Source organism: Anolis sagrei, chromosome 3 (assembly GCF_037176765.1).
Source record: "Anolis sagrei isolate rAnoSag1 chromosome 3, rAnoSag1.mat, whole genome shotgun sequence".
Classification (NCBI taxonomy): Eukaryota; Metazoa; Chordata; class Lepidosauria; order Squamata; family Dactyloidae; genus Anolis; species Anolis sagrei.
In genome coordinates this window covers 9,283,983-9,310,419 of record NC_090023.1, presented here as the reverse complement: position 1 = coordinate 9,310,419, position 26,437 = coordinate 9,283,983, and the positions used below count along the sequence as shown (strand labels likewise).

Here is a 26,437-nt window from a genome sequence, read left to right as displayed (position 1 = left end):
TTTTGGCCAAGTGAAAGAACACTTCTGAAGATTGGCTATTTATTTTGTGCATTGGCATCATCTTTGTTCCTAGCAGTTCAAAGAGATAACCAGGTATATCAGTCTAACAACTAAGAAACCTAATTGCCTTGCATGAATGCTAGTGATTTACCACTAAAGAGATTCACTCAAACTGATGAAGGCTTGATGAAAATACATAATTCAAATATATATTTGATGTACCCATATTAGAAATAGGAGTTAGAAAATATATAAGAGAAATGTATGTACTTGACTTCTTAAAAACTGCAAAATTAGAGAGGCCAGCATCTAACAAAGGAATGTCTTGAGGCCTGGCATATTTCAAGAGGTTCTGTTTTTCGTACCAGGCACCTTATCGTAAGAATAATGAGGTAGCCGTCAAGAGGTTTCAGGAAGACCTTATCTTAGGATGAATGGAGACTCTTGCTATCGGGTCCAGTAGACATTCTGGCGATGGTGCTCATTAATAGCAACTCTTCAGATAGGGATGCTAATGAAGATTGATAAGGTGTTGAGTTTGAAAATATGCTATTGAAGTCAATGTCAAAGTATAATTTTGTGACGCACATTGTGATGTCTGTATGATGCACGCATAATTATTTTAAAAGGTATATAAACCAAGGATTTCCTTTGTTCTGTACCCTTCTTTCCTGGCTTACCAGGAGGGTCCATATCCGGTTGGCGCCAACCGAGAATAAAGCCGTGCTTTTCAGTTCTCAGGATCTCTCTTTGTCTCTTTTCCTCAAACCTTCTCCCTGCCATTGCAAAATGAGTTTTTAGCTTTTCTCAGGAAGATCATACTTTACAAAAAGGTTATGATTACTCCAAATGGTGTGAACGCCAATTAATTTCCAAAATTTCATCCTTTCCAAACGGTATTGGCGATCCTGATTTTCCCAAAAGGTTATGCTTTTCCTAAAGTATATGTACAGGTATTCCAACATCCAAAAACACCCAAATACCAAACATTTTGGTTGTAACCGTTTCAGAGAACGGACACACAACCCCAACCAGCAAAGCTGAACTAAAATCCTTCCTTCCCCCCAATTTCAATATCTCTCTGTTCAATACTACATGCATATTCTCCCACCATCTTGGCCTCCATTGGACATTCACAGTTCCCGTGGAGTATTAATTACACCATAAATTCATTTGAAGGCGAGGAATTTGACACTGAGTGCCGTTAAAATGCCAAATGTCTCAACTGCCACAGTTAATGAGCAGAGAAGCAGTGATTCACGTTTCAATCTATATGCAAATAGACCATCCAGTTGGCACTCAGAAGAGTTCTGGATGGCGGTTGGGAGGAGTTTAAGGCTCATCTATCCATCCAGGATGAGATAGAAATGGGCTTGATTTACGAGGGAGGGACTGCCACCAAAGCAATTATGCTTAGAAGCCTGATGGCAATTCTTGCCTGGCTTCACCTCAATCTAAATGCACGGTGCGCCTGGTATTGTCTCATGATGGAAAAGGGAATCTGGTACCATTTCGCGTGATTCAAGGTCTCCCCAACATATTTACACAGCAGGGTATAGGCCAATCATTGGGTACCAGATATTTAGGGATTGATAGTTTTGTGGCAGAGAAGATCAAAGACCTTATAAAAATACAACTTGCATGATTCCATAAAAAGGCAGTTATGTGATGTCAAACTGCAGTGTACATCAACGTTTCTCAACCTAAGGGACCCCTGGGGGGTTGTGAGGATAGTTTCAGAGGGGTCGCCAAAGACCACCAGAAAACACATATTTCTGATGGTCTTCGCAACTATTTTTGCAGAAAAGGCTGAAGATCTCTCCACCTGTCCTTATCTTCCTTTTTGGTGTTGGTGAACTACAACTCCCAGAATTCAAAAACATCCCCCCAACCCCACCAGTATTCAATGTTGGCCATGTAGGTAGTGTGCCAAGTTTGGTGCAGATCCATTGTGGGCTGGGTTTAGAATGCTCTTTGATTGTAAGTGAACTATAAATCCCAGCAACTACAACTCCCAAATGTCAAGGTCTGTTTTCCCCAAATTCCACCAGTGTTGACATCTGGGCATATTGAATATTCGTACCAAGTTTGGTCCAGATCCATCATTGTTTGAGTCCATGGTGCTCTCTGAACTACAACTCCAAAACTCAAGGTCAATGTCCACCAAACCCTTGTTGGTGAACTCCCAGAATTCAAAAACAGCCCTCCAACCCCACCAGTATTCAATGTTGGCCATGTAGGTAGTGTGCCAAGTTTGGTGCAGATCCATTGTGGGCTGGGTTCAGAGTGCTCTTTGATTGTAGGTGAACTATAAATCCCAGCAACTACAACTCCCAAATGTCAAGGTCTGTTTTCCCCAAATTCCACTAGTGTTGACAACTGGGCATATTGAATATTCGTGCCAAGTTTGGTCCAGATCCTTCATTCTTTGAGTCCACAGTGCTCTCTGGATATAGGTGAACTACAACTCCAAAACTCAAGGTCAATGTCCACCAAACCCTTGCTGGTGAACTACAACTCCTAGAATTCAAAAACAGCCCTCCAACCCCACCAGTATTCAATGTTGGCCATGTAGGTAGTGTGCCAAGTTTGGTGCAGATCCATTGTGGGCTGAGTTCAGAGTGCTCTTTGATTGTAGGTGAACTATAAATCCCAGCAACTAGAACTCCCAAATGTCAAGATCTGTTTCCCCCAAACTCCACTAGGCATATTGAGTATTTGTGCCAAGTTTGGTCCAGATCCTTCATTGTCTGAGCCCACAGTGCTTCTGGGTGTAGGTGAACTACAACTCTGAAACTCAAGGTCAATGCCCACCAAACCCTTCCAGTATTTTCTGTTGGTAATGAGAGTTCTGTGTGCTAAATTTAGTTCAATTCCATCATTGGTACAGTTCAGATTGTATTTTGATTGTAGATGAACTATAAATCCCAGCAACTACAACTCCCAAATGACAAGATCAGTCTCCCCACAACCCCACCAATATTCAGATTTGGGCATATTGGGTATTTCTGCCAAATTTGGTCTACTGAATGAAAATGCATCCTGCATATCAGATATTTACATTACGATTCATAACAGTACCAAAATTACAGTTATGTAGTAGCAACAAAAATAATTTTATGATTCGGGGTCACCACAACATGAGGAACTGCATTAAGGGGTTGCAGCATTAGGAAGATTGAGAACCTCTGGTGTAGATGGATCCTTAGATGAACTGAGACTCTATGTTCAGAAGCAGTGTATCTTTGCATAAAGATAGACAAATTGCACAATTTTATATTCTCCCACATCCTATTTTCACATTTTCTACCTCTTTCACATTGGTACAGAAATCTGTAAATTTTTGGAAAGTCCTGAATGAAGTTTGCAGCTATTTGCACCAGCCAATTAAATAGGTATAACAATCCTGACTATACAACACAAAAGGGACAATCTATATATAAATGCTCTGTGCATAATGAGTTCCTTAAAAACAAAAGAACCCATGAACGAAATCACACCAAATTTGGCAACAAAACATCTCACAACACAAGGAGTGACCACCACTCAAAAATTTATGATTTTGTCATTTGGGAGTTGTAGTTGCTGGGATTTATAGTTCACCTACAATCCAAGAGCATTCTGAACTCCACCAATGATGGAATTGAACCAAGCGTGCCACACGGGACTCCCATGACCAACAGAAAACACTAGAAGGGTTTGTTGGGCATTGACCTTTAATTTTGGAGTTGTAGTTCACCTACATCTAGAGAGCACTGTGGACTCAAACAGTGATGGATCTGGACCAAACTTGGCATGAATACTCAATATGCCCAAATGTGAACACAGATGGAGTTTGGGGGAAATAGACCTTGACATTTGGGAGTTGTAGTTACTGGGATTTATTGTTCACCTACAATCAAGGAGTATTCCGAACCCCACCAATGATGGAATTGGGCCAAACATCCCACACAGAACCCCCATGACCAACAAAAAATACTGTGTTTTCTGGTGGTTTTTGGTGACCCTTCTAGTAATATACAAGTTGTAGGGAACTCTCATAGACAATAACAATAGGAAGAGGAACAACAAAGATGAAGTCCTTATTGAGCACCACAAATATCATTGAATGCACAAGGATTCAAAGCCAAACCTTAAAGAATGAATGCACCAAACACCCTTTATTTGGATGGGTAAATATGTCGACATCCATTTATTTTAAATAATAATAATAATAATAATAATAATAATAATAACCTCAAGCTACATAAAGCATCAAAGGTGAACTTTTAAGCACCAAGCTCTGAAAGTCTCTTTGTTTGGACAGGTTAATACATTAACATCTATTCAATTTCTTTTCGAAAGTATCTTTAAATCACATAAGGATTTGAAGACAAACGTAATGTGAATTAATCTCTGAAAGCTTTTTATTTATATAGGTGAATGTGCTGATTTTTAATTATTTATCTAAGAATTTAGCTTCTGTATGTTGTCAGAGGCTTTTATGGCTGGAATCACTGGGTTGTTGTAGGTTTTTCAGGCTGTCTGGCCATGTCCCGGCCTGAATCACTGGGTTTCCATGAGTTTTCTAGGTTGTATGGCCATGTTCTAGAAGCATTCTCTCCTGACGTTTCGCCCACATCTATGGCAGGCATCCCCAGAGGTTGTGAGGTCTGTTGGAAACTACACAAGTGGGGTTTATATGTCCTGTGGAATGATGTCCAGAGTGGGAGAAAGAACTCTTGTCTGTTGGAGGCAAGTGTGAATGTTGTAATTGGCCACCTTGTTTAGCATTGAATAGCCTTGCAGCTTCAAAGCCTGGCTGCTTCCTGTCTGGGGAGATCCAAGGCCATTCAATGCTAATCAAGCAAACAGACTTGCCTCAAACAGACATATTCCACAGATATATAAACCCCAATTGCCTAGTTTCCAAAAGACCTCACAACCGCTGAGGATGCCTGCGATAGATGAGGGTGAAATGTCAGAAGAGAATGCTTCTGGACCATGGCCATTCAGCCTGGGAAACTCACAGCAACCCAGTTTAGCTTCTACAATCTCATCTATGAAGAAAATTGTAAATTTGCTATGGTTCTCATACAGTACTCGAAAGAACAAAAACAGGAAAACAATTCAACCCCAGATTATCTGCAGTTGGCCTACACAACTTTAATAGGTATGGCAAACCTCACAAGACAAAGGAATACTATGAAAGTGCAGCAAGTCTTGCAAGTTTTCTGAAGCTGTCACAGAAGAAATCAACACTCTGTTTCCGCAACCAGCGTCAGCATCCTGGGTACCCATTGTGCACAGATCTTTCGATAGCCAAGCACAGCAATAATGTGACCCACACGTTCTTGTGAAATGCCGATTATGCTTGAAATTGCATGCTCTCTCTCTCTCTCTCTCTCTCTCTCTCTCTATATATATATATATATATATTACTTATCTAAGAACTTAGATATACACACACATATGACAGGCAATAAACTTTTACCGGTTGCTTGAGAGTGCTGGTTAATAGAGAGCTTACACCTTTGTGCGCTCTCTCTCTCTCTCTCTCTCTCTCTCTCTATATATATATATATAGAGAGAGAGAGAGAGAGAGAGAGAGAGTTCTGGTTAACTGAGAGTTTACCTCTTTACATGCTCTCTCTCTCTCTGTTGCTTGAGAGTTCCAGTTAACAGAGAGTTTAGCCTTTTGTGCTCTCTCTCGCTCTAGCTTTATATACACACACACACACACACACACACAGAATATATATTGAGAGTTCTGGTTAACTGAGAGTTTACCTCTTTGCATGCTCTCTCTCTCTCTCTCTCTCTCTCTCTCTATATATATATATATGACAGGCAATAAACTTTTACTGGTTGCTTAAGAGTGCTGGTTAACTGAGAGTTTTCCCCTTTGCATGCTCTCTCTCTCTGTGTGTGTGTGTGTGTGTGTGTGTGTGTACACACACACACACACACATATACATATGATAGGCAATAAGCTTTTACTGGTTGCTTAAGAGTGCTGGTTAACTGAGAATTTACACCTTTGTGTGCTCTCTCTCTCTCTCTCTCTATATATATATATATATATTGAGTGTTCCAGTTAACTGAGAGTTTACCTCTTTGCATGCTCTCTCTCTGTTGCCTCTTTGCATGCTCTCTCTCTCTCTCTCTCTATACATATGACAGGCAATAAACTTTTACCAGTTGCTTAAGAGTGCTGGTTAACTGAGAGTTTTCCCCTTTGCATGCTCTCTCTCTCTCTCTATATATATACACACACACACACACACACACACACACACACACACACACATATACAAATGACAGGCAATAAGCTTTTACTGGTTGCTTAAGAGTGCTGCTTAACTGAGAGTTTACCCCTTTGCATGCTCTCTCTCTCTCTATACATATACATATACAAATGACAGGCAATAAACTTTTACTGGTTGCTTGAGAGTGCTGGTTAACCAAGAGTTTACCTCTTTTAGATGGGTTTCTGTCTATCTATCTATCTATCTATCTATCTATCTATCTATCTATCTATCTATCTATCTATCTATCTATCTGTCAATTAAGCAGTGCATTGCATGATGTCGAACATACAACCCTGTCTGTTAATCCTCTGAGCACACTCCAGTGATTCCCTTTAAGCCAATCAAGGACTAAGACCGATGGGTTCAAGATGCATATTGCAAAGAAATAAAGAGTTGGTCCAAAACAACCTGGATAAATCTTCCTCCACATTTAGAACTCGGACATATTTTTCAATCAATGTTTTGAAATGAGAAATGGAGAGATCGCCTACCTGCCGTAGAATCACCATGGCTCCTATGTAAACACATCAGTGGACCTAAATATGGAAAAGAAGCAAACAGTCAGGGACAATCGGTTGCTTTCTTGGACTCCGGAGAAGAAGGTGGCCACCGAGGAAAGGTCGCTCTGCGAAAGGCATGATCCCAAGCCCGGCGCTCAACGCCTCGCGGTTACAAATGTCATGGCTATTCAGCCATTCCTTCTAGACAGTGAGCGATAATCCTCTAATGTATCCAGGTTAATACCCACAGGGCCAGGCTTTAGACACAGCAGCCCCCTGCAGCGGAGAGCACGTGTTCCCCCCAGGAATCATCCTGTACAGAACCAAAGGAATTGCCAACAAAAGGCCACAAATTGAGAATATTGGACAAAAAAAAAAAAGAACAATAAGTGGGTAACAGCAGGGTGGTAGGAACAGACGTTGGGACTTTGCAGAAGCATTGCAAGAAAAGGCACCGGGAATTTGGAGTCCTGCAAATCTCAATATCTCAATTACAATTTTATTTCTTGTCTACAGCTTTTGGAATATTCATTTGCAAACTCGTTTGCAATACATTTATTTTCACTTGTATTGCATTTATTTACTTATATTTACTTTATATTTATTTATTTATATTTATTTACTTTATTTACTTATTTATTTTTATCCTGCCTTTCTCCCAAGATTCACAAAACTCAGGACGACTATGATTTCATGTATATCTCTGGCTTCTATCTACACTTTAATGCAGTTTCAAACCAATATCAAAGAAAGTGTTTTCATAGAATCATAGAATCAAAGAGTTGGAAGAGACCTCATGGGCCATCCAGTCCAACCCCATTCTTCCAAGAAGCAGGAATATTGCATTCGAATCACCCCAGACAGATGGCCATGCAGCCTCTGTTTAAAAGCTTCCAAAGAAAGAGCCTCCACCACACTCCGGGGCAGAGAGTTCCATTGCTGAACGGCTCTCACAGTCAGGAAGTTCTTCCTCATGTTCAAATGGAATCTCCTCTCTTGTAGTTTGAAGCCATTGCTCCATTGCGTCCTAGTCTCCAGGGAAGCAGCAAACAAGCTTGCTCCCTCCTCCCTGTGGCTTCCTCTCACATATTTATACATGGCTATCATGTCTCCTCTCAGCCTTCTCTTCTTCAGGCTAAACATGCCCAGCTCCTTAAGCCGCTCCTCATAGGGCTTGTTCTCCAGACCCTTGATCATTTTAGTCGCCCTCCTCTGGACACATTCCAGCTTGTTAATATCTCTCTTGAATTGTGGTGCCCAGAATTGGACACAATATTCCAGGTGTGGTCTAACCAAAGCGGAATAGAGGGGTAGCATGACTTCCCTGGATCTAGACACTATGCTCCTCTTGATGCAGGCCAAAATCCCATTGGCTTTTTTTGCCACCACATCACATTGTTGGCTCATGTTTAACTTGTTGTCCACGAGGACTCCAAGATCTTTTTCACACTTACTGCTCTCAAGCCAGGCATTGTCCCCCATTCTGTATCTTTGCATTTTGTTTTTCCTGCCAAAGTGGAGTATCCTGCATTTGTCACTGTTGAACTTCATTTTGTTAGTTTTGGCCATTCATCTCTCTAATCTGTCCAGATCATTTTGAATTCTGCTCCTGTCCTCTGGACTATTGGCTCTCCCTCCCAATTTGGTGTCGTCTGCAAACTTGATGATCATGCCTTCTAGCCCTTCATCTAAGTCATTAATAAAGATGTTGAACAGGACCGGGCCCAGGACGGAACCCTGCGGCACTCCGCTCGTCACTTCTTTCCAAGATGAAGAGGAAGCATTAGTGAGCACTCTCTGTGTTCGTCCACTTAACCAATTCCAGATCCACCTCACCGTAGTTTTGCCTAGCCCACATTGGACTAGTTTCCTTGCCAGAAGGTCATGGGGGACCTTGTCGAAGGCCTTACTGAAATCCAGGTACGCCACATCCACGGCATTCCCCGCATCTACCCAGCTTGTAGCTCTATCGAAGAAAGAGATCAGATTAGTCTGGCATGACTTGTTTTTGATAAATCCATGTTGACTATTAGCGATGACCACATTTGTTTCTAAGTGTTTGCAGACCACTTATATTTATTTTTATCCTGCCTTTCTCCCAAGACTCACAAAACTCAGGATGACTATGATTTCATGTATTGCTCTGGCTTTTGTCTACACTGACCCTTTAATGCAGTTTCAAACCAATATCCAAGAAAGTGTTTTTGCTGTGCAAACAATTCTATAGGAAATTCTGGAACGAATCTGAGGCCTGCATGAGACCGAATGCAGAGCTCCCTGCCTTCAAGCTGATCTGACCTGCAGCAGGGAGTTCCACAGATCTACAACTGCATGAACGTGGTCACAGCAGCAGCTGCAACTCAGAAGCCTTCTCATTTCTTTGCTTTCCCCCCTTCCTAACATTGTAACTAATCCCCCCAATACAATGTATCAATTATTTGTAACTTTTCCCTCTCCATAGTGTTACTTTGTGTCCTTTTACTGCCTCAAACTTTCTTTTCAATAAACTTTTCTTCTCCCGGGTGGCAGACTCGCATCCCGGGGAGGTCGAAACTGCGTTCCCTTAAACCGCAGATACGGAAACCCCACAGGCCCCCGTATCCACGAGTTAATGGATCGCTTCAAAAATGGTGCCAATCTTCTCCTGGGAGAATTTTAAGACTAATGGCTATCTCAGTTTTGCTCTGCTGTCCGTTCTGCCCCAGGAATAACCCTTTTTATCCCCAAAACCAGATGTTTTTACAAAGACACTGCCTCGCATTTTCAATGGCTTCTCTGTGTAGCCTGACATGGTGGTTGTGAGAGTGGTCCAGCATTTCTGTGTTCTCAAATAAAATGCTGTGTCCAGGTTGGTTCATCAGGTGCTCTGCTATGGCTGACTTCTCTGGTTGGAGTAGTCTGCAGTGCCTTTCATGTTCCTTGATTCGTATTTGGGCAAAGCTGCGTTTGGTGGTCCCTATGTAGACTTCTTGTCCACAGCTGCATGGTATACGGTAGACTCCTGCAGAGGTGAGAGGATCGCTCTTGTCCTTTGCTGAACGTAGCATTTGTTGGATTTTCTTGGTGGGTTTGTAGATAGTTTGTATGTTGTGTTTCCTCATCAGCTTCCCTATGCGGTCAGTGGTTCCCTTGATGTATGGCAGGAACACTTTTCCTCTGGGTGGATCTTCATCTTTACTCTCGTGGCTTGTTCTTGGTCTTGCAGCTCTTCTGATGTCTGAGGTGGAGTATCCATTGGCCTGGAGAGCCCAGTTGAGGTGGTTCAGTTCATCTTGGAGGAGGTGGGGTTCCCAGATTCCCACAATTGTTGTAGGTTTTTTCGGTCACTACCTCTGAGGATGCTTGCCATAGATGCAGGCGAAACGTCAGGAGAGAATGCCTCTAGACCATGGCCATACAGCCCGAAAAAACCTACAACAACCCAGTATCCACAATTCTTATAGAGAAAAGATAGCATTTTTAATATACAACTGAAAAATGGTAACAACAGCTGAAAAATGGTAATAGACTCTCAATTCCTCAGTCTGAAGAGAACCAATCCTGTTTCACTGGCAACCTAGAAGGTGTACACATTTGTGTAGCAGTCTTCTAGAATGTGTACACATTTGTGCAGCATGTATGCCGATATAACCTCTTTTGCACAACCCCCACAATTTCATGCTTGTATTTACATAAATACAGTAACATAAATACCATCCGTTGATGGTTGTTTGATTTTGGAAGCTAAGCAGGGTCAGCCCTGGTTAGTACTTGGATGAGAGTCTGCCTACATATAGAATCATAGAATCATAGAATCAAAGAGTTAGAAGAGACCTCATGGGCCATCCAGTCCAATCCCCTGCCAAGAAGCACCCCTGACAGATGACCATCCAGCCCCTGTTTAAAAGCTTCCAAAGAAGGAGCCTCCACCACACTCCAGGGCAGAGAGTTCCACTGCTGAACTGCTCTCACAGTCAGGAAGTTCCTCCTCATGTTCAGATGGAATCTCCTCTCTTGTAGTTTGAAGCCATTGTTCCACGTCTTAGTCTCCAAGGAAGCAGAAAACAAGCTTGCTCCCTCCTCCCTGTAGCTTCCTCTCACATATTTATACATGGCTATCATATCTCCTCTCAGCCTTCTCTTCCTCAGGTTAAACATGCCCAGCTCCTTAAGCCGCTCCTCATAGGGCTTGTTTTCCAGACCCTTGGTCATTTTAGTTCTCCAGACCTTTGATCATCAAGTAAGCTGTATTTGAAAACTAATCTTGGAAGTGGGCCGGTTAGATGCAGTTGGAAAGAAATTTAGAAACTTGTGGGCAGTCCCTGGAACACCAAAGCCATGCCCCTTCTCTGTTAGTAGCAAGACTTGGCATTTTTACTGGGTAATCTTTCCCAATTTGGCTCTCCACATTCTTCGTCTGCTGATTTAAAATCCCATGACCTGCCGGGCTGCCAGCTAATCCACAGACGCACCGGCCTGCAAGGGATGTTAATTCATCTATTTATTAACAATTGATTAGCGCGAATTCAAAGCATGCCTTGCCTTCTCTGTCAGGCTCAGTGCCTCATCTCTTCACTTCAAGGAGCTTTTGAAACAAACAGCAGATCATCAAGTTTGCAGGCGACACCACATTTTGAGGAAGAACCAATACTCTAGAAGACAGGAGCAGACTTCAAAACGATCTGTACAATTAGAGAGATGGTCCAAAAATAACAAAGTGAAGTTAAACAGGGACAAATGCAAGATACTCCACTTAGGCAGAAAAAATGAAATGCAAAGATACAGAATGGGGAATGTGTGGCTCGAGAGCAGTACGTGTGAAAAAGATCTTGGAGTCCTCATGGACAACAGTTGAACATGAGCCAACAATGTGATGTGGCGGCAAAAAAAGCCAATGGGATTTTGGCCTGCAGCAATAGGAGCATAGTGTCTAGATCCAGGGAAGTAATGCTACCCCTCTATTCCGCTTTGGTTAGACGACATCTGGAATATTGTGTCCAATTCTGGGCACCACAATTGAAGGGAGATGTTGACAAGCAAGAATGTGTCCAGAGGAGGGCAACTCAAATGAACAAGGGTCTGGAGAACAAGCCCTATAAGAAGCGGCTTAAAGAGCTGAGCATGTTTAGCCTGAAGAAGAGAAGAACTTTCCTCCAACACCATAATTCAAAAGCATCTATCTTCCTTCGCTCAACCTTCCCTAAGGTCCAGATCTCACATCATGGAGGACCTTCCTGCGGCAACACCAGAGGTACTCCAAGTGGCCAGATACTGGTCAAAAGATATTTAAACAACTACCAAGCTTGCAAATTTTGTGTTTTGTATGTTTGTTTGTTTTGTTCTGTTAGAAATGTAATACAATTGTCTGGCTGCCCCTTACACGATAAATAAATAAATCCAGAGGTGACTACGTTGAATGCCATTGCTTTTACTATGCAGATCTTGGTTGCCAGTGTGATGTCTCTACTCTTCACTATCTTATTGAGATTGGTCATTGCTCTCCTCCCAAGAAGTAAATGTCTTCTGATTGAGGAAAGTTCTGAGAGTGCCTTGGACTGTGAGAAGATCCAACCAGTCCAAACTTCAGGAAATAAAGCCCGGCTGCTCATTGGAGGAAAGGATAGTAGAGGCAAAGATGAAAGACTTTGGCCACATCATGAGAAGACAGGAAAGCTTGGAGAAGAGAACAATGCTGGGGGGAAAGGAAGGAAAAAGGAAGAGGGGCCGATCAAGGGCAAGATGGATGGATGGCATCCTTGAAGTGACTGGCTTGACATTGAAGGAGCTGGGGGTGGTGATGGCCGACAGGGAGCCCTGGTTCATGAGGTCCCAAAGAGTCAGAAGCGACTGAACAAATGAACAACAACAACTAATCACCACTCAACAAAAGATTGCTCCAGGCACTGCCAGGCTATCAAATGCTAATCAAGGTGGTCAGTTTAAACATTCACACCTAGCTCCAGCAGACAAGAGTCCTTTGTCCCACCCTGGTCTAGAGCATGGCCAAAAAAACCTACAACAACCCAGTGATTCCGGCCATGAAAGCCTTCAACAATACAGTGAAATGTTTCATTTATATTAGTGATCTCATTGCTAATCAATGTGGTCATTCACACCTAGCTCCAGCAGACAAGAGTCCTTTGTCCGACCCTGGTCTTTCCACAGATATATAAACTCATTTTCCTTGTTCCAACAGACCTCCCTACCTCTGAGGATGTTTGCCATAGATGCAGGTGAAATGTCAGGAGAGAATGCCTCTAGAACATGGCCATATAGCCCCAAAAAACCTACAACAACCCAGTGATTCCGGTCATGAAAGCCTTCGACAATACATTGAACAACAAGAAACTTAAATATTTCTTTTTGGCATGTTGTCCTAGCCTTCTGCAGCTTTCTCAATGCTTTAGGAAGCCCCACTCCCTTCAAATTTTTTTTGAAATATTTCCCTTCTGATCCCTGAGCCAAGAATTTCCCATAGAACCTCTGCCAGGAAAGCGTAATTGTAATTGTACGATGTACAATGGAAGACTTCATTTTGGGATTCCAGACTCTCAGCCAGCCATGGCCTTTTCTCGGGTCTTCTGTTCCAATTTGCATACAACATTTCATGGCCGTGGAGCATTAGGCAGGTTGCAGATAGATTCCACCAAAGGTTTGCATCTTAACTGTAACTAAAACCCTGCGTTGTGTTTGCATAATGTAGATGAGAGATTCCCAGAGAGAACATTTTAAATCACATCTGTGGTTAACCAAATCCTGCAAAAGTCAAACCCACCAAATGGCAATGGAAGCTCAAGATGTTTGATGCTTTGTCTTATTTCTGTTATTGATCTAATTTTAGTTTGTTACATTATAATTAGTATTTATATGTTGGGCTTTGTATTTCTAGGTGCAAAGATTACTGCAGATGCAGACTGTAGCCAGGAAATCAGAAGACGCTTACTTCTTGGGAGGAGAGCAATGTCCAATCTCGATAAAATAGTAAAGAGTAGAGACATCAGACTGGCAACAAAGATCCATTGCCTAGTCAAAGCCATGGTATTCCCTGTAGTCACCTACGGATGTGAGAGCTGGACCTTAGGGAAGGCTGAGCGAAGGAAGATCGATGCTTTTGAGCTGTGGTGTTGGAGGAAAGTGCTGAGAGTGCCTTTGACTGCGAGAAGATCCAACCAGTCCATCCTCCAGGAAATCAAGCCCGACTGCTCACTGGAGGGAAAGATACTAGAGACAAAGTTGAAGTACTTTGGCCACATCATGAGGAGACAGGAAAGCCTAGAGAAGACAATTATGCTGGGGAAAGTGGAAGGCAAAAGGAAGAGGGGCCGACCAAGGGCAAGATGGATGGATGGCATCCTTGAAGTGACTGGACTGACCTTGAGGGAGCTGAGGGTGGTAACGGCCGACAGGGAGCTCTGGCGTGGGCTGGTCCATGAGGTCATGAAGAGTCGGAGACGACTGAACGAATGAACAACAACATGTTGGGCTGTATAAATTTTCTTAGCATGGATGTATTGTTGTATTCGGGCATTGAATGTTTGCCTTTTAGGTTTGGAATTCGCCCTGAATCCCAGATAGAGCAGAATATAAATAAAGTGTTGTTGTTGTTCTTGTTGTTGTTGTTGTGGAGGGTGAAAGAGAAAAAATGGCCAAGTTTTCAAATTCTACAGAACTTTAGCTAAGACTAGATGGCTTAAAGCAGTGTTGTTTTGGTACAGCCACACCAAGCTTATCTTGCTATTTGTTCATTGCTGCATGTATTTTGAAGTTATATGCCTTTGCAGTTAGATGGCTCCCCTTAGGTAAAGGTAAAGGTAAAGGTAGTCCCCTGACATTAAGTCCAGTCATGTCTGACTCTGGGGTGTGGTGCTCATCTCCATTTCTAAGCCAAAGAGCCAGCATTGTCCGTAGACACCTCCAAGGTCATGTGGCCGGCATGACTGCATGGAGCACCGTTACCTTCCCGCCGGAGCAGTATCTATTGATCTACTCACATTTGCATGTTTTCGAACTGCTAGGTTGGCAGAAGCTAGGGCTGACAGCGCAAGCTCACGCCGCTCCCCGGAATCAAACCTGCGACCTTTCGATCAACAAGCTCAGCAGCTCAGTACGCCACCGGGAGCTCCCCTTACTTTGCAGATATTGGGTCAATTGCTTGTCAATTATCCTTAGGTTCCCTAGTCCTGCCGCCTTTTAGGGCTTTGGTAGGGAAGTGAGCCATTTTGAGTTTAGTTTCAGCCAGGTTAACCAATGTATAGGATGTGTGTTGCTTCCCCTGTACAAAGGCTTCAACCTTTAAGAAATTCCAGGGTCACAGAAACTCTAACAGAATCTCCAGGGAAAGAATTTCCAGGGGAGAACAGCTTTAAGAGTCCCTTAAGAACTCCAGGGAAGCCTTCCCACAGCCTTGAGAGTTTCTAGGAAGACAGCCTTAAGGTCTAAAGAACTCCAACTGGAGAACATCCATTGCCTTGCTGGTAGGTCCTCTCAGCGCTCGAGAAGCAGTTCGGCCTGGCAGCAGAACCCACACCAGTCAGGGTTGGATTTTAGTCAGCCTTGGGAGAAGTTAAAAAAGGGAAATTTTCCTTTAAAGAAAGTTATTGAAGATAGTGCCTGTCCCCTGTGGGCAAGATTGAGAGAACTAATTCTTTAGCAAGAAAGCTTTGAAGTGCCTGTTTGATTCATTAATAAAAGACTTTGTTGTATTTTTCAAGCCATATGAAGATTCTTTTGTAGTGAAAACCTCTGAGAACTTCTTTTTAGGCCCCTGGCTTCCCGCTGGGCAAAGGTTACACATCCTATATTCAAAGTCAACCAAATACAGGCCCAGCAGCGTCAACCTTTAAGAAATTCTTAACTTTCCTAATGCCGCAAGCCCTTAATACAGTTCCTCATGTTGTGGTGACCCCCAACCATAACATTATTTTTCTTCCTACTTCACAACTCTAATTTTGCTCCTGTTACGAATCGTAATGTAAATATCAAATACGCAGGATGTACTTTCATTCACGGGACGAAATTTGGCACAGATACCCGATACACCCAAATTTAAACATTGGTGGGGTAGGGGGGGATTGATTTTGTCATTTGGGAGTTGTAGTTGCTGGGATATATAGTTCGCCTACAACCAAAGAACATTCTGAACTCCACCAACGATGAATTGAACCAAACTTGGTACATAGAAGTCCCATGACTAACACAAAATACTGGAAGAGTTTGGTGGGCACTGACCTTGAGTTTGGGAGTTGTAGTTCACCCACAGCCAGAGAGCATTGTGGACTCAAACAATGATGGATCTGGACCAAACTTTGTACAAATACTCAATATGCCCAAATGTGAACACTGGTGGAGTTTGGGGAAAATAGACCTTGACATTTGGGAGTTGTAGTTGCTGGGATTTATAATTCACCAACAATCAAAGAGCATTCTGAACCCCACCAACGATAGAATTGGGCCAAACTTCCCACACAGAATCCCCATGACCAACAGAAAAGACTGTGTTTTCTGATGGTCTTTGACAACCCCCTGACACCCCACTCATGACCTCCCCAGGGGTCCCGACCCCCAGGTTGGGAAACACTGGTTTAAAGAAAAATAGCAGGAAGTAGCAGGAATTTGTATTTTTAAAATTGTCTAGATGTTTTAAGTCATTGAGGTCTGCAATTAAAATAAATCTCAAAATAGGATTAGGGCACTTGATGAGTCAGAGAGCTTATGCACATATCATATGACTTTGAGTGAAGCCCACAGCGAAGGACAATATGGTTACTATTTTGTGCACCACCAACACACTAGACACATCAGCCTTATGGTTGCCTTCAAAGGACTATGAGGAGCGGCTTAGGGAACTGGGCATGTTTAGCCTGAAGAAGAGAAGGCTGAGAGGAGACATGATAGCCATGTATAAATATGTGAGAGGAAGCCACAGGGAGGAGGGAGCAAGCTTGTTTTCTGCTTCCTTGGAGACTAGGAAGCGGAACAATGGCTCCAAACTATAAGAGAGGAGATTCCATCTGAACATTAGGAAGAACTTCCTGACTGTGAGAGCCGTTCAGCAGTGGAACTCTCTGCCCCGGAGTGTGGTGGAGGCTCCTTCTTTGGAAGCTTTTAAGCAGAGGCTGGATGGCCATTTGTCAGGGGTGATTTGAATGCAATATTCCTGCTTCTTGGCAGGGGGTTGGACTGGATGGCCCGTGAGGTTTCTTCCAACTCTTTGATTCTATGATTCTATGATTCTATGACTCCATAGAAGGAGAATCCATGAATACAGAGGGCCAACTATATGTATTTTTACATAGTTATCAATGCTCTTTATTTTTTACCCACTTTGGGTCCCCAGATGCTATTGGATGACAACTCCCATTCCTTTTGATGATGTGCTATGTGGTGTGGACTGGGGATAACAGGAATTTCAGTCAACCAGCACATATGGGTCTGAGGCTAGGGAAAGATGAAAGGGCATTTTAATGTCAGAGATCATATCCTTAAGCCTTGTATCTCAATCCAAACCACACTCCACAAAAATTGGCCTTAACATACAAAGAGACCCAGAACAAATGTTGGAAATGTCAAACGCAGGTGGGAACACTGTACCATATGTGGTGGACATGCCCGATTGCAAGAAGATACTGGAAAACCATCCAAGAGGCAACACAAAAGATCCTACAAATTAAGGTGCAGCTCAAACCTGAATACTTTCTTCTTGGTATTACAGATGGAGACATAGAATTGGACAGTAATAAAGATAAACTATTCATGTACATAACAACAGCAGCAAGAATCACTTATGCAAAGAAATTGATATTAAAAGAATGGGCAACTAAAGAAGAATGGGAAATAAAACTTCGGGACATTATGGACATGGATCTACTGACCTTCCTCCTAAAGGACACAAAGGGCAGATCCCTAATACCCATGGACTGGTCATCATATAAAGAATATCTGAAGTCTCAAAAGAGTTCACATTTCACCTGCTCGCCGTAAGGAAGATAAGAACGTATATAATAGGGCTGGGCGGTTTCGTTTCGTTAATTCGTAATTCGTTAAAAATTCGTTCTTTTTGTTGTTAACGAAGCGATAACAAACCATTCTGGAGCAACTTAAAAACGAAACGAATTTTTCAATTCGTTTCGTAAATGCTTCGTATTTTGTTATGTATTCGTTTCGTTATTGGTTTGAGGTCGTTTCGTTATTATTTCCGCATGTCTGGGGCAAGTTTTATAGTTGTTTTTTGTTTAATTAGTAAAAGAAAATTATAATATCACACCAACAGTCAACAACAGAGGGAGAGGGAAGCTTCAGAAGTTTTTTTAGCGTATTGCGCGATCGCGGCCGCCATTAACGAATCGATTCGTTATTGTTTCGTTATTGTTTTGTAATTTTTTTACCATTTACGAAATTTCGTAAATATCGAACTTTTTTTAAGGAAAATTTCGGAATTCTTTTAAATATCAAAACGCAAAAAACTCCAAAAAACGAATCGATTTTAGAAACAAATTTTTCCGTTGTTACCCAGGCCTAGTATATAAATGTATTCATTAATGAAGTTAGGAACTAGAGATGACAATAGAGAAGTGACCTAGATTGCGAGGATTTTTATTCTTTCCTCCCCCCTTTCCCTCCCTCTCTTTTTACCATTTGGAACCAAAATGCCAATAAAGATATTTTTTTTTAAAAAAATCCGAACCATACTGGATTTGTTCTGTACTATTGTATTGTAGCCAGTGAAGCATAGTGATTGGAGCATTGGACAGAGTCTGAAGACCAGGATTTGAATATCTGCTTGGCCATGTGTGACCCTGAGAAAGTCACATATTCTCAGGCCCAGAAAATCCCGTGGCTTAGGTTCAGCATAAAAAATGCCTTGAAGGCAAACAACAAAAACTGTACTGCAATACTTTTCTTTGTTCTTGCAAGAGTTTATCCTGTTGTGTTCTGTCCCACATTCTAACTCAGGGCCCTTCCAGACAGACCCTGTATCCCAGGATCGCAGTGAGGACTCATATAATCCAGTTTGGAGCAGAAAACCTGGGATCATAGAATCATAGAATCATAGAATCAAAGAGTTGGAAGCGACCTCATGGGCCATCCAGTCCAACCCCATTCTGCCAAGAAGCAGGAATATTGCATTCAAATCACCCCTGACAAATGGCCATCCAGCCTCTGCTTAAAAGCTTCCAAAGAAGGAGCCTCCACCACACTCCGGGGCAGAGAGTTCCACTGCTGAACGGCTCTCACAGTCAGGAAGTTCTTCCTCATGTTCAGATGGAATCTCTTCTCTTGTAGTTTGAAGCCATTGTTCCGCGTCCTAGTCTCCAAGGAAGCAGAAAACAAGCTTGCTCCCTCCTCCCTGTGGCTTCCTCTCACATATTTATACATGGCTATCATATCTCCTCTCAGCCTTCTCTTCTTCAGGCTAAACATGCCCAGTTCCCTAAGCCGCTCCTCATAGGGCTTGTTCTCCAGACCCTTGATCATTTTAGTCGCCCTCCTCTGGACACATTCCAGCTTGTCAATATCTCTCTTGAATTGTGGTGCCCAGAATTGGACACAATATTCCAGAGAGATATTGACAAGCTGGAATGTGTCCAGAGGATGGTGACTAAAATGATCAGATCCTGGGATAATGGGCCTGTCTAGAAGGGCCCTCATTAAGATGATTTAAAGGATTTTTAGCCATTGCTCCAGAATGATTGCAGTCCCTCTTGATTTTGTGTCATCTGAATTCCTATACTGTAAATGTTTGATGAGATTTCTGGACTATCAGGAAATGCACATCAATTTTTAACCTTCTCCAAGAAAGCACAATGCAGCCTCTCCTAACTTCTGTCTCTCATTATGTGGCAGACAAAAGGACAACGTGAATGGCCTGGCCTTCTCCGTTTGCTCTTGGCCTTTGGTCCTCTCTTTCTAAGGCTGCGGAGGAATTCAATACAGGCTGCTTGCAAAGGGATAGGGCAAGGCCTCAAAAGACAGGTGGCTTCCTTTTGTTCCCACGCCTCCAAAGGCTACAGTGTCGACGCTGTCCTGGGAAACAAAGTAAAGATCGTTTTGCAAAACAGACAGGTTTCATTTCAGAACAAGGCAGTCCCCGAGCTACAAACATCTGACTTACAAACGACTCAGAGTTAAGAAAGAAAAAATAGGAAAAATAAACTCGTTAGAACACAGAGAAAAGGGAAATGCAGTATTTCCTGGAAATAAGTGTTTTGTACCCTGCCTTAAGCCTCAAGGAGAGATGGGTATGAAATCAAAATTACGACTACTATTCTGATAAGGAGTATCAGAATACCTGTGAAAAAGATCTTGGAGTCCTCGTGGACAACAAGTTAAACATGCGCCAACAATGTGATGTGGCGGCAAAAAAAGCCAATGGGATTTTGGCCTGCATCAATAGGAGCATAGTGTCTAGATCTAGGGAAGTCATTCTACCCCTCTATTCTGCTTTGGTTAGACCACACCTGGAATATTGTGTCTAGTTCTGGGCACCACAATTCAAGAGAGATATTGACAAGCTGGAATGTGTCCAGAGGAGGGGGACTAAAATGATAAAGGGTCTGGAGAACAAGCCCTATGAGGATCGGCTTAAGGAGCTGGGCATGTTTAGCCTGAAGAAGAGAAGGCTGAGAGGGGATATGATAGCCATGTATGTGAGAGGAAGCCACAGGAAGACTTGTTTTCTGCTTCCCTGGAAACTAGGACGCGAAACAACGGCTTCAAACTACAAGAGAGAAGATTCCATCTGAACATGAGGAAGAACTTCCTGACTGTGAGAGCCGTTCAGCAGTGGAACTCTCTGCCCCGGAGTGTGGTGGAGGCTCCTTCTTTGGAAGCTTTTAAACAGGGGCTGGATGGCCATCTGTCAGGGGTGATTTGAATGCAATATTCCTGCTTCTTGGCAGAATGGGGTTGGACTGGATGGCCCATGAGGTCTCTTCCAACTCTTTGATTCTATGATTCTATGAGCAGGTGGGTAATAAGGATGTAGTACATTCTGATTTTGCAGCCCCTGGCCAGTGAAAAAGTACAAAAAAAGAACATTATACAGTTAAACTTGAGTTACTAAAGGGGAGTGACAGCATGCCATCACCAAAGATAACAGTTCTATGTCCTTGAATTCCTGAAACTCCCTAAGAAGTGTGATTATCTTCTCAATCAAGGCGTAGCAGGGAATTTACTCTGTGAAAAAATGGATTAAGAAATAAATTGGATGTTCTGTCATTTCTAGCTTTAAAATCAAGAAGTCCCAGACGTATGAGGGTTGAATGAAAAGTAATGCCTCCACCTTCGTAACTTCTCAACGGATTGCAGTACTGGTGTGTGGCAGGTACTGGCTTGTTCAGTAGACTCTCCTCTACAGTTCCATTTTGGCGGGAAGCCTTAGCATTGAACAGTTGTGTTGTTAAAGTGCGAAGTATGGAACCCTGCACAGACGGTTGGTCAATGCGACTTAAGCAACGTGCAGTCATTGAATTCTGGACAGCAGAAGGTGTCACCGCATCACTGGGCAGTAAGTTTAAAGATGTTGAGGTGGGAAATCTGACTTGCATGACAAACAAAGAGTTGGACGTCCTGTGACAGCAACCACCGAGTTTCACAAGCAAAAGGTTGACAGATTGATTCAGGATGATTGTTGTATCACTGAGAGAGAAATTTGAAGTGTAATCGGCATTTCACAAGAACGTGTGGGTCACATTATTGCTTTGCTTGGTTATCGGAAGATCTGTGCACGATGGGTACCCAGGATGCTGATGCCTGAAATAAAAACGCACAGACTTGAAACTTACTGGATCTCACCACTGTACGACATCCTCCATACAGTCCAGATTTAGCACCATCTGACTTCTATCTGTTCCCGATAATGAAAGAAGATCAGTAGGGACATCATTATGCTTCTGATGAAGACATTGAGAGAACTGTGAGGTGCTGGTTGAGGAAACAGAGTGTTGACTTCTTAGAATCATAGAATCATAGAATCAAAGAGTTGGAAGAGACCTCATGGGCCATCCAGTCCAACCCCATTCTGCCAAGAAGCAGGAATATTGCATTCAAATCACCCCTGACAGATGGCCATCCTGCCTCTGTTTAAAAGCTTCCAAAGAAGGAGCCTACACCACACTCCGGGGCAGAGAGTTCCACTGCTGAACAGCTCTCACAGTCAGGAAGTTCTTCCTCATGTTCAGATGGAATATCCTCTCTTGAAGTTTGAAGCCATTGTTCCGCGTCCTAGTCTCCAGGGAAGCAGAAAACAAGCTTGCTCCCTCCTCCCTGTGGCTTCCTCTCATATATTTATACATGGCTATCATATCTCCTCTCAGCCTTCTCTTCTTCAGGCTAAACATGCCCAGCTCCTTAAGCCGCTCCTCATAGGGCTTGTTCTCCAGACCCTTGATCATTTTAGTCGCTTTCCTCTGGACACATTCCAGCTTGTCAATATCTCTCTTCAATTGTGGTGCCCAGAATTGGACACAATATTCCAGGTGTGGTCCAATTAAAGCAGAATAGAGGGGTAGCATTACTTCCCTGGACCTAGACACTATGCTCCTATTGATGCAGGCCAAAATCCCATTGGCTTTTTTTGCTGCCACATCACATTGTTGGCTCATGTTTAACTTGTTGTCCACGAGGACTCCAAGGTCTTTTTCACACGTCCTGCTCTCGAGCCAGGCATCCCCCATTCTGTATCTTTGCATTTCCTTTTTCCTGCCAAAGTGGAGTATCTTGCATTTGTCACTGTTGAACTTCATTCTGTGACGGCTTCAGAAAACTTGTTCATCGCTGGCAGAAATGTAACCAATTGATTCGTGATTATGAATAGTGGTAGTCGGGCATGTAGCCGGGGGCGGGGGGGGGGGGGGTGCCTTGAGAAGCTTCACCCCCCCCCCCCCCAAATTCTCATGGTGGTTCGCGAAAAGGCCTTCCTGGTGCATTATTTAAACTGTTATGTTTATCCATATCATGATCTGATCACCATACTCAATATATCCCATATGCATGGGGGTATTGGGGTAACGATACAAAAGGTTTGCTAGGGTAGACCCTCTTTCACTCGGACTCAGCCCCCTCCCCGAAACAAACTCAGCCCCCCCCCCCCCCCGAATCAAAATCCTGGCTACGGGCCTGGTGGTAGTTAAAGAGCACATTCTAAGTATTATTTTTGTGTTTGATTTATTAAAATATCCAACCAGTCCATCCTCCAGGAAATAAAGCCCGACTGCTCACTGGAGGGAAAGATACTAGAGACAAAGTTGAAGTACTTTGGCCACATCATGAGGAGACAGGAAAGCCTAGAGAAGACAATTATGCTGGGGAGAGTGGAAGGCAAAAGGAAGAGGGGCCAACCAAGGGCAAGATGGATGGATGGCATCCTTGAAGTGACTGGACTGACCTTGAGGGAGCTGGGGGTGGTAATGGCCGACAGGGAGCTCTGGCGTAGGCTGGTCCATGAGGTCACGAAGAGTCGGAGACGACTGAACGAATGAACAACAACAACAACAACAACTCCCATCCAAACCCAAGTAACGAAGGTGGAGGCATTACTTTTCATTCAACTCTGGTATTTATCCAAGGCAGACGATATCGGCACCCAGTCGCATTGATTTTGCCCCATGCTCTGTTCCCATAATAAGGTGTCACCTTTCATGAACTCAAGCTTCATTTCATCAGATGAACAGAATGATATCCTCAGTTATCAAGAATACACGGGGATAAGAGTGCAGTGGGTGGGAGGGAATAGGTAGTGGGTTCAAAATGGAAAAGGCTTGAAGGAGGTTGTGGGTGGAATTTGGGGGGCTGTTTAGCTTTTGAATGCAATTTTAATTGTATAGTTAACTTTTATATCTGTGACACGAATATTTAACTGTTTTTTTTAAATTCAGGATGCATATACAGAAAAAATTCTGTATATACAGCAGAGCACCTGATGAACCAACCTGGACACAGCATATTATTTGAGAACACAGAAATGCTGGACCACTCTCACAACCACCATGTCAGGCTACACAGAGAAGCCATTGAAATCCACAAGCATGTGGACAATTTCAACAGAAAGGAGGAAACCATGAAAATGAACAAAATCTGGCTACCAGAATTTAAAAAAAACTCTAAAATTACAACAGCACAACAACAGAGAGAAAACAAACAAGGACATCTAATCACCTCCCAGCAAAAGTTTGCTCTAGGCACTGTCAGGCCATTATATGCTAATCAAGGTGGTCAGTTGAAACATTCACACTTAGCTCCAGCAGACAAGAGTCCTTTGTCTCACCCTGGTCATTCCACAGATATATAAACCCTTTTTCCTAGTTCCAACAGACCTCACTACCTCTGAGGATGCTTGCCATAGATGCAGGCGAAACGTCAGGAGAGAATGCCTCTCTAGACAATGGCCATATAGCCCGAAAAAACCTACAACAAGCCAATTCTGTATATACATCCTGAGAAATGAGGTTGAACGAGCCTCAGTAACAAGGCAGCAGGAGATGACGGGATCCCAGATGAAGTGTGTAAAATCTTGAAAGAGGATGCTATCAAAGTGATGCATGCCATATGCCAGAAAATATGGAAAACACAAGAATGGCCATCAGATTGGAAAAAATCAACTTCTATCCCCACACCAAAAAAGGGTAAACACTAAAGAATGCTCAAACTTTCGTACAGTGGCACTTATTTCACAGTAAGGTAAGGCTCAAGACCCTGCAAGGTAGACTCCGGCAATGCTGACTGTTAGAGCCGTTCAGCAGTGGAACTCTCTGCCCCGGAGTGTGGTGGAGGCTCCTTCTTTGGAAGCTTTTAAACAGGGGCTGGATGGCCATCTGTCAGGGGTGATTTGAATGCAATATTCCTGCTTCTTGGCAGAATGGGGTTGGACTGGATGGCCCATGAGGTCTCTTCCAACTCTTTGATTGTATGATTCTATGAATGCTTGGAGAGAGAGTTGCCAGATGTACAAGCTGGGTTTAGAAAAGGCAGAGGAATGAGAGACCAAAGTGCCAATATCTGCTAGATAATGGAGAAAGGCAATAGTTTCAGAAAAACATCTATTTTTGTTTTATTGACTACTAGTTGTCTCCTGCCTCGTGTTTCTGTGGCTCACATGGGGGTTCTGTGTGGGAGGTTTGGCCCAATTCTATCACTGGTGGGGTTCAGAATGCTCTGTGATTGTAGGTGAACTATAAATCCCAGCAACTACAACTCCCAAAGGTCAAGATTCTATTTTCCCCAAACTCCACCAGTGTTCACATTTGGGCGTATTGAGTTTTCCTGTAGAGTTTGGTCCAGATCCATCATTGTTTGAGTCCACAGTGATCTCTGGATGTAGGTGAACTACAACTCCAAAACCAAAGGACACTGCCCACCAAACCCTTCAGAGGATGCTTGCCATAGATGCAGGCGAAACGTCAGGAGAGAATGCCTCTAGAACATGGCCATATAGCCCGAAAAAACCTACAACAACCCAGTAGTAATATAATGTTTCCTGCTCTGGTGTTACTAAGGGTGAGACTACTTTTCCTCTAACTTAAATGGGACGTATCCTGAAAATGTTTGCAATGCGCAACATCTGTTTGCAGAACAAAGTGCAAATCAACAATGGCGCAGGTAAAATGTGCCGATGCACAGCAAACACCTGAGAAACCTGCAATCTGGAACTAACAGATCCTTAGCTGGAATCATCAACAGCTTCTCTCCATTTCACCTGGAGGAAAGGAAGAAATACATTTGCCAGGGGCAGAGTGAGATACGGCAGCTCTCTTCATTGCCATGACAACTAAAGTGAGATCAAACTGCATTGATTCCATAGTGTAGATGCACCCCAATAGGATTTATGAGAACCAGCACTTCATGATTCTCCTTGGAGATGAACAGAAAATAGCGTGCATACCCATTTTGGCAAACAGATCCACGATACCAGTTTAATTCCAACATGGTTTTTATTTATCGTGTCAGGAGCAACCAGACATTTGTATTACATTTTTAACAAAACAAACAAACAGACAAAACACAACGTTTGCAAGCTTGGTAGTTGATTAAATGTCCTTTGACCAGTATCTGGCCACTTGGGACAAATACCTGGGAGTCACTCTGGACCATGCTCTGACCTACAAGAAGCACTGCCTGAATATCAAGCAAAAGGTGGGTGCTGGAAACAATATCATACGAAAGCTGACTGGCACAACCTGGGGATCACAACCAGACACAGTGAAGACATCTGCCCTTGCGCTATGCTACTCTGCTGCTGAGTACGCATGCCCAGTGTGGAACACATCTTACCACGCTAAAACAGTGGATGTGGCTCTTAATGAGACATGTCGCATTATCACAAGGTGTCTACGCCCTACTGGAGAAACTACACTGTCTAGCTGGTATTGCACCACCTGACATCCTCCGGGAAGTAGCAGCCAATAGTGAAAGGACCAAGGCAGAGACATCTCCAGCTCATCCCCTGTTTGGGTATCAGCCAGCACGTCAACGACTTAAATCAAGAGATAGTTTTCTAAGATCTACAGAGACACTCGTTGGAACACCTCAGCAAGCAAGAGTCCAAAAGTGGCAGGCTCAAACCCAGAACCTCAATCAATGGCTGATACCACTGGGCACACAGACTACTGGCCGACTTGGAAGGTGCTGAACAGACTGCGCTCTGGCACCACGAGATGCAGAGCAACCTCAAGA

General features: G+C 43.1%; 1 protein-coding gene across 1 annotated transcript in view; it reads right to left on the bottom strand.

Moving 5' to 3' along the window:
- The window catches only part of MYO7A (myosin VIIA), a 199,889-nt gene that overhangs the window by 158,600 nt on the left and 14,852 nt on the right, over window positions 1-26,437 (bottom strand). Inside the window, exon 2 of the mRNA XM_067466470.1 lies at window positions 6,782-6,826. Coding sequence (XP_067322571.1) covers window positions 6,782-6,799 — 18 coding nt within the window. The 5' untranslated portion in view covers window positions 6,800-6,826. The remainder of the gene's footprint in view (window positions 1-6,781; window positions 6,827-26,437) is intronic.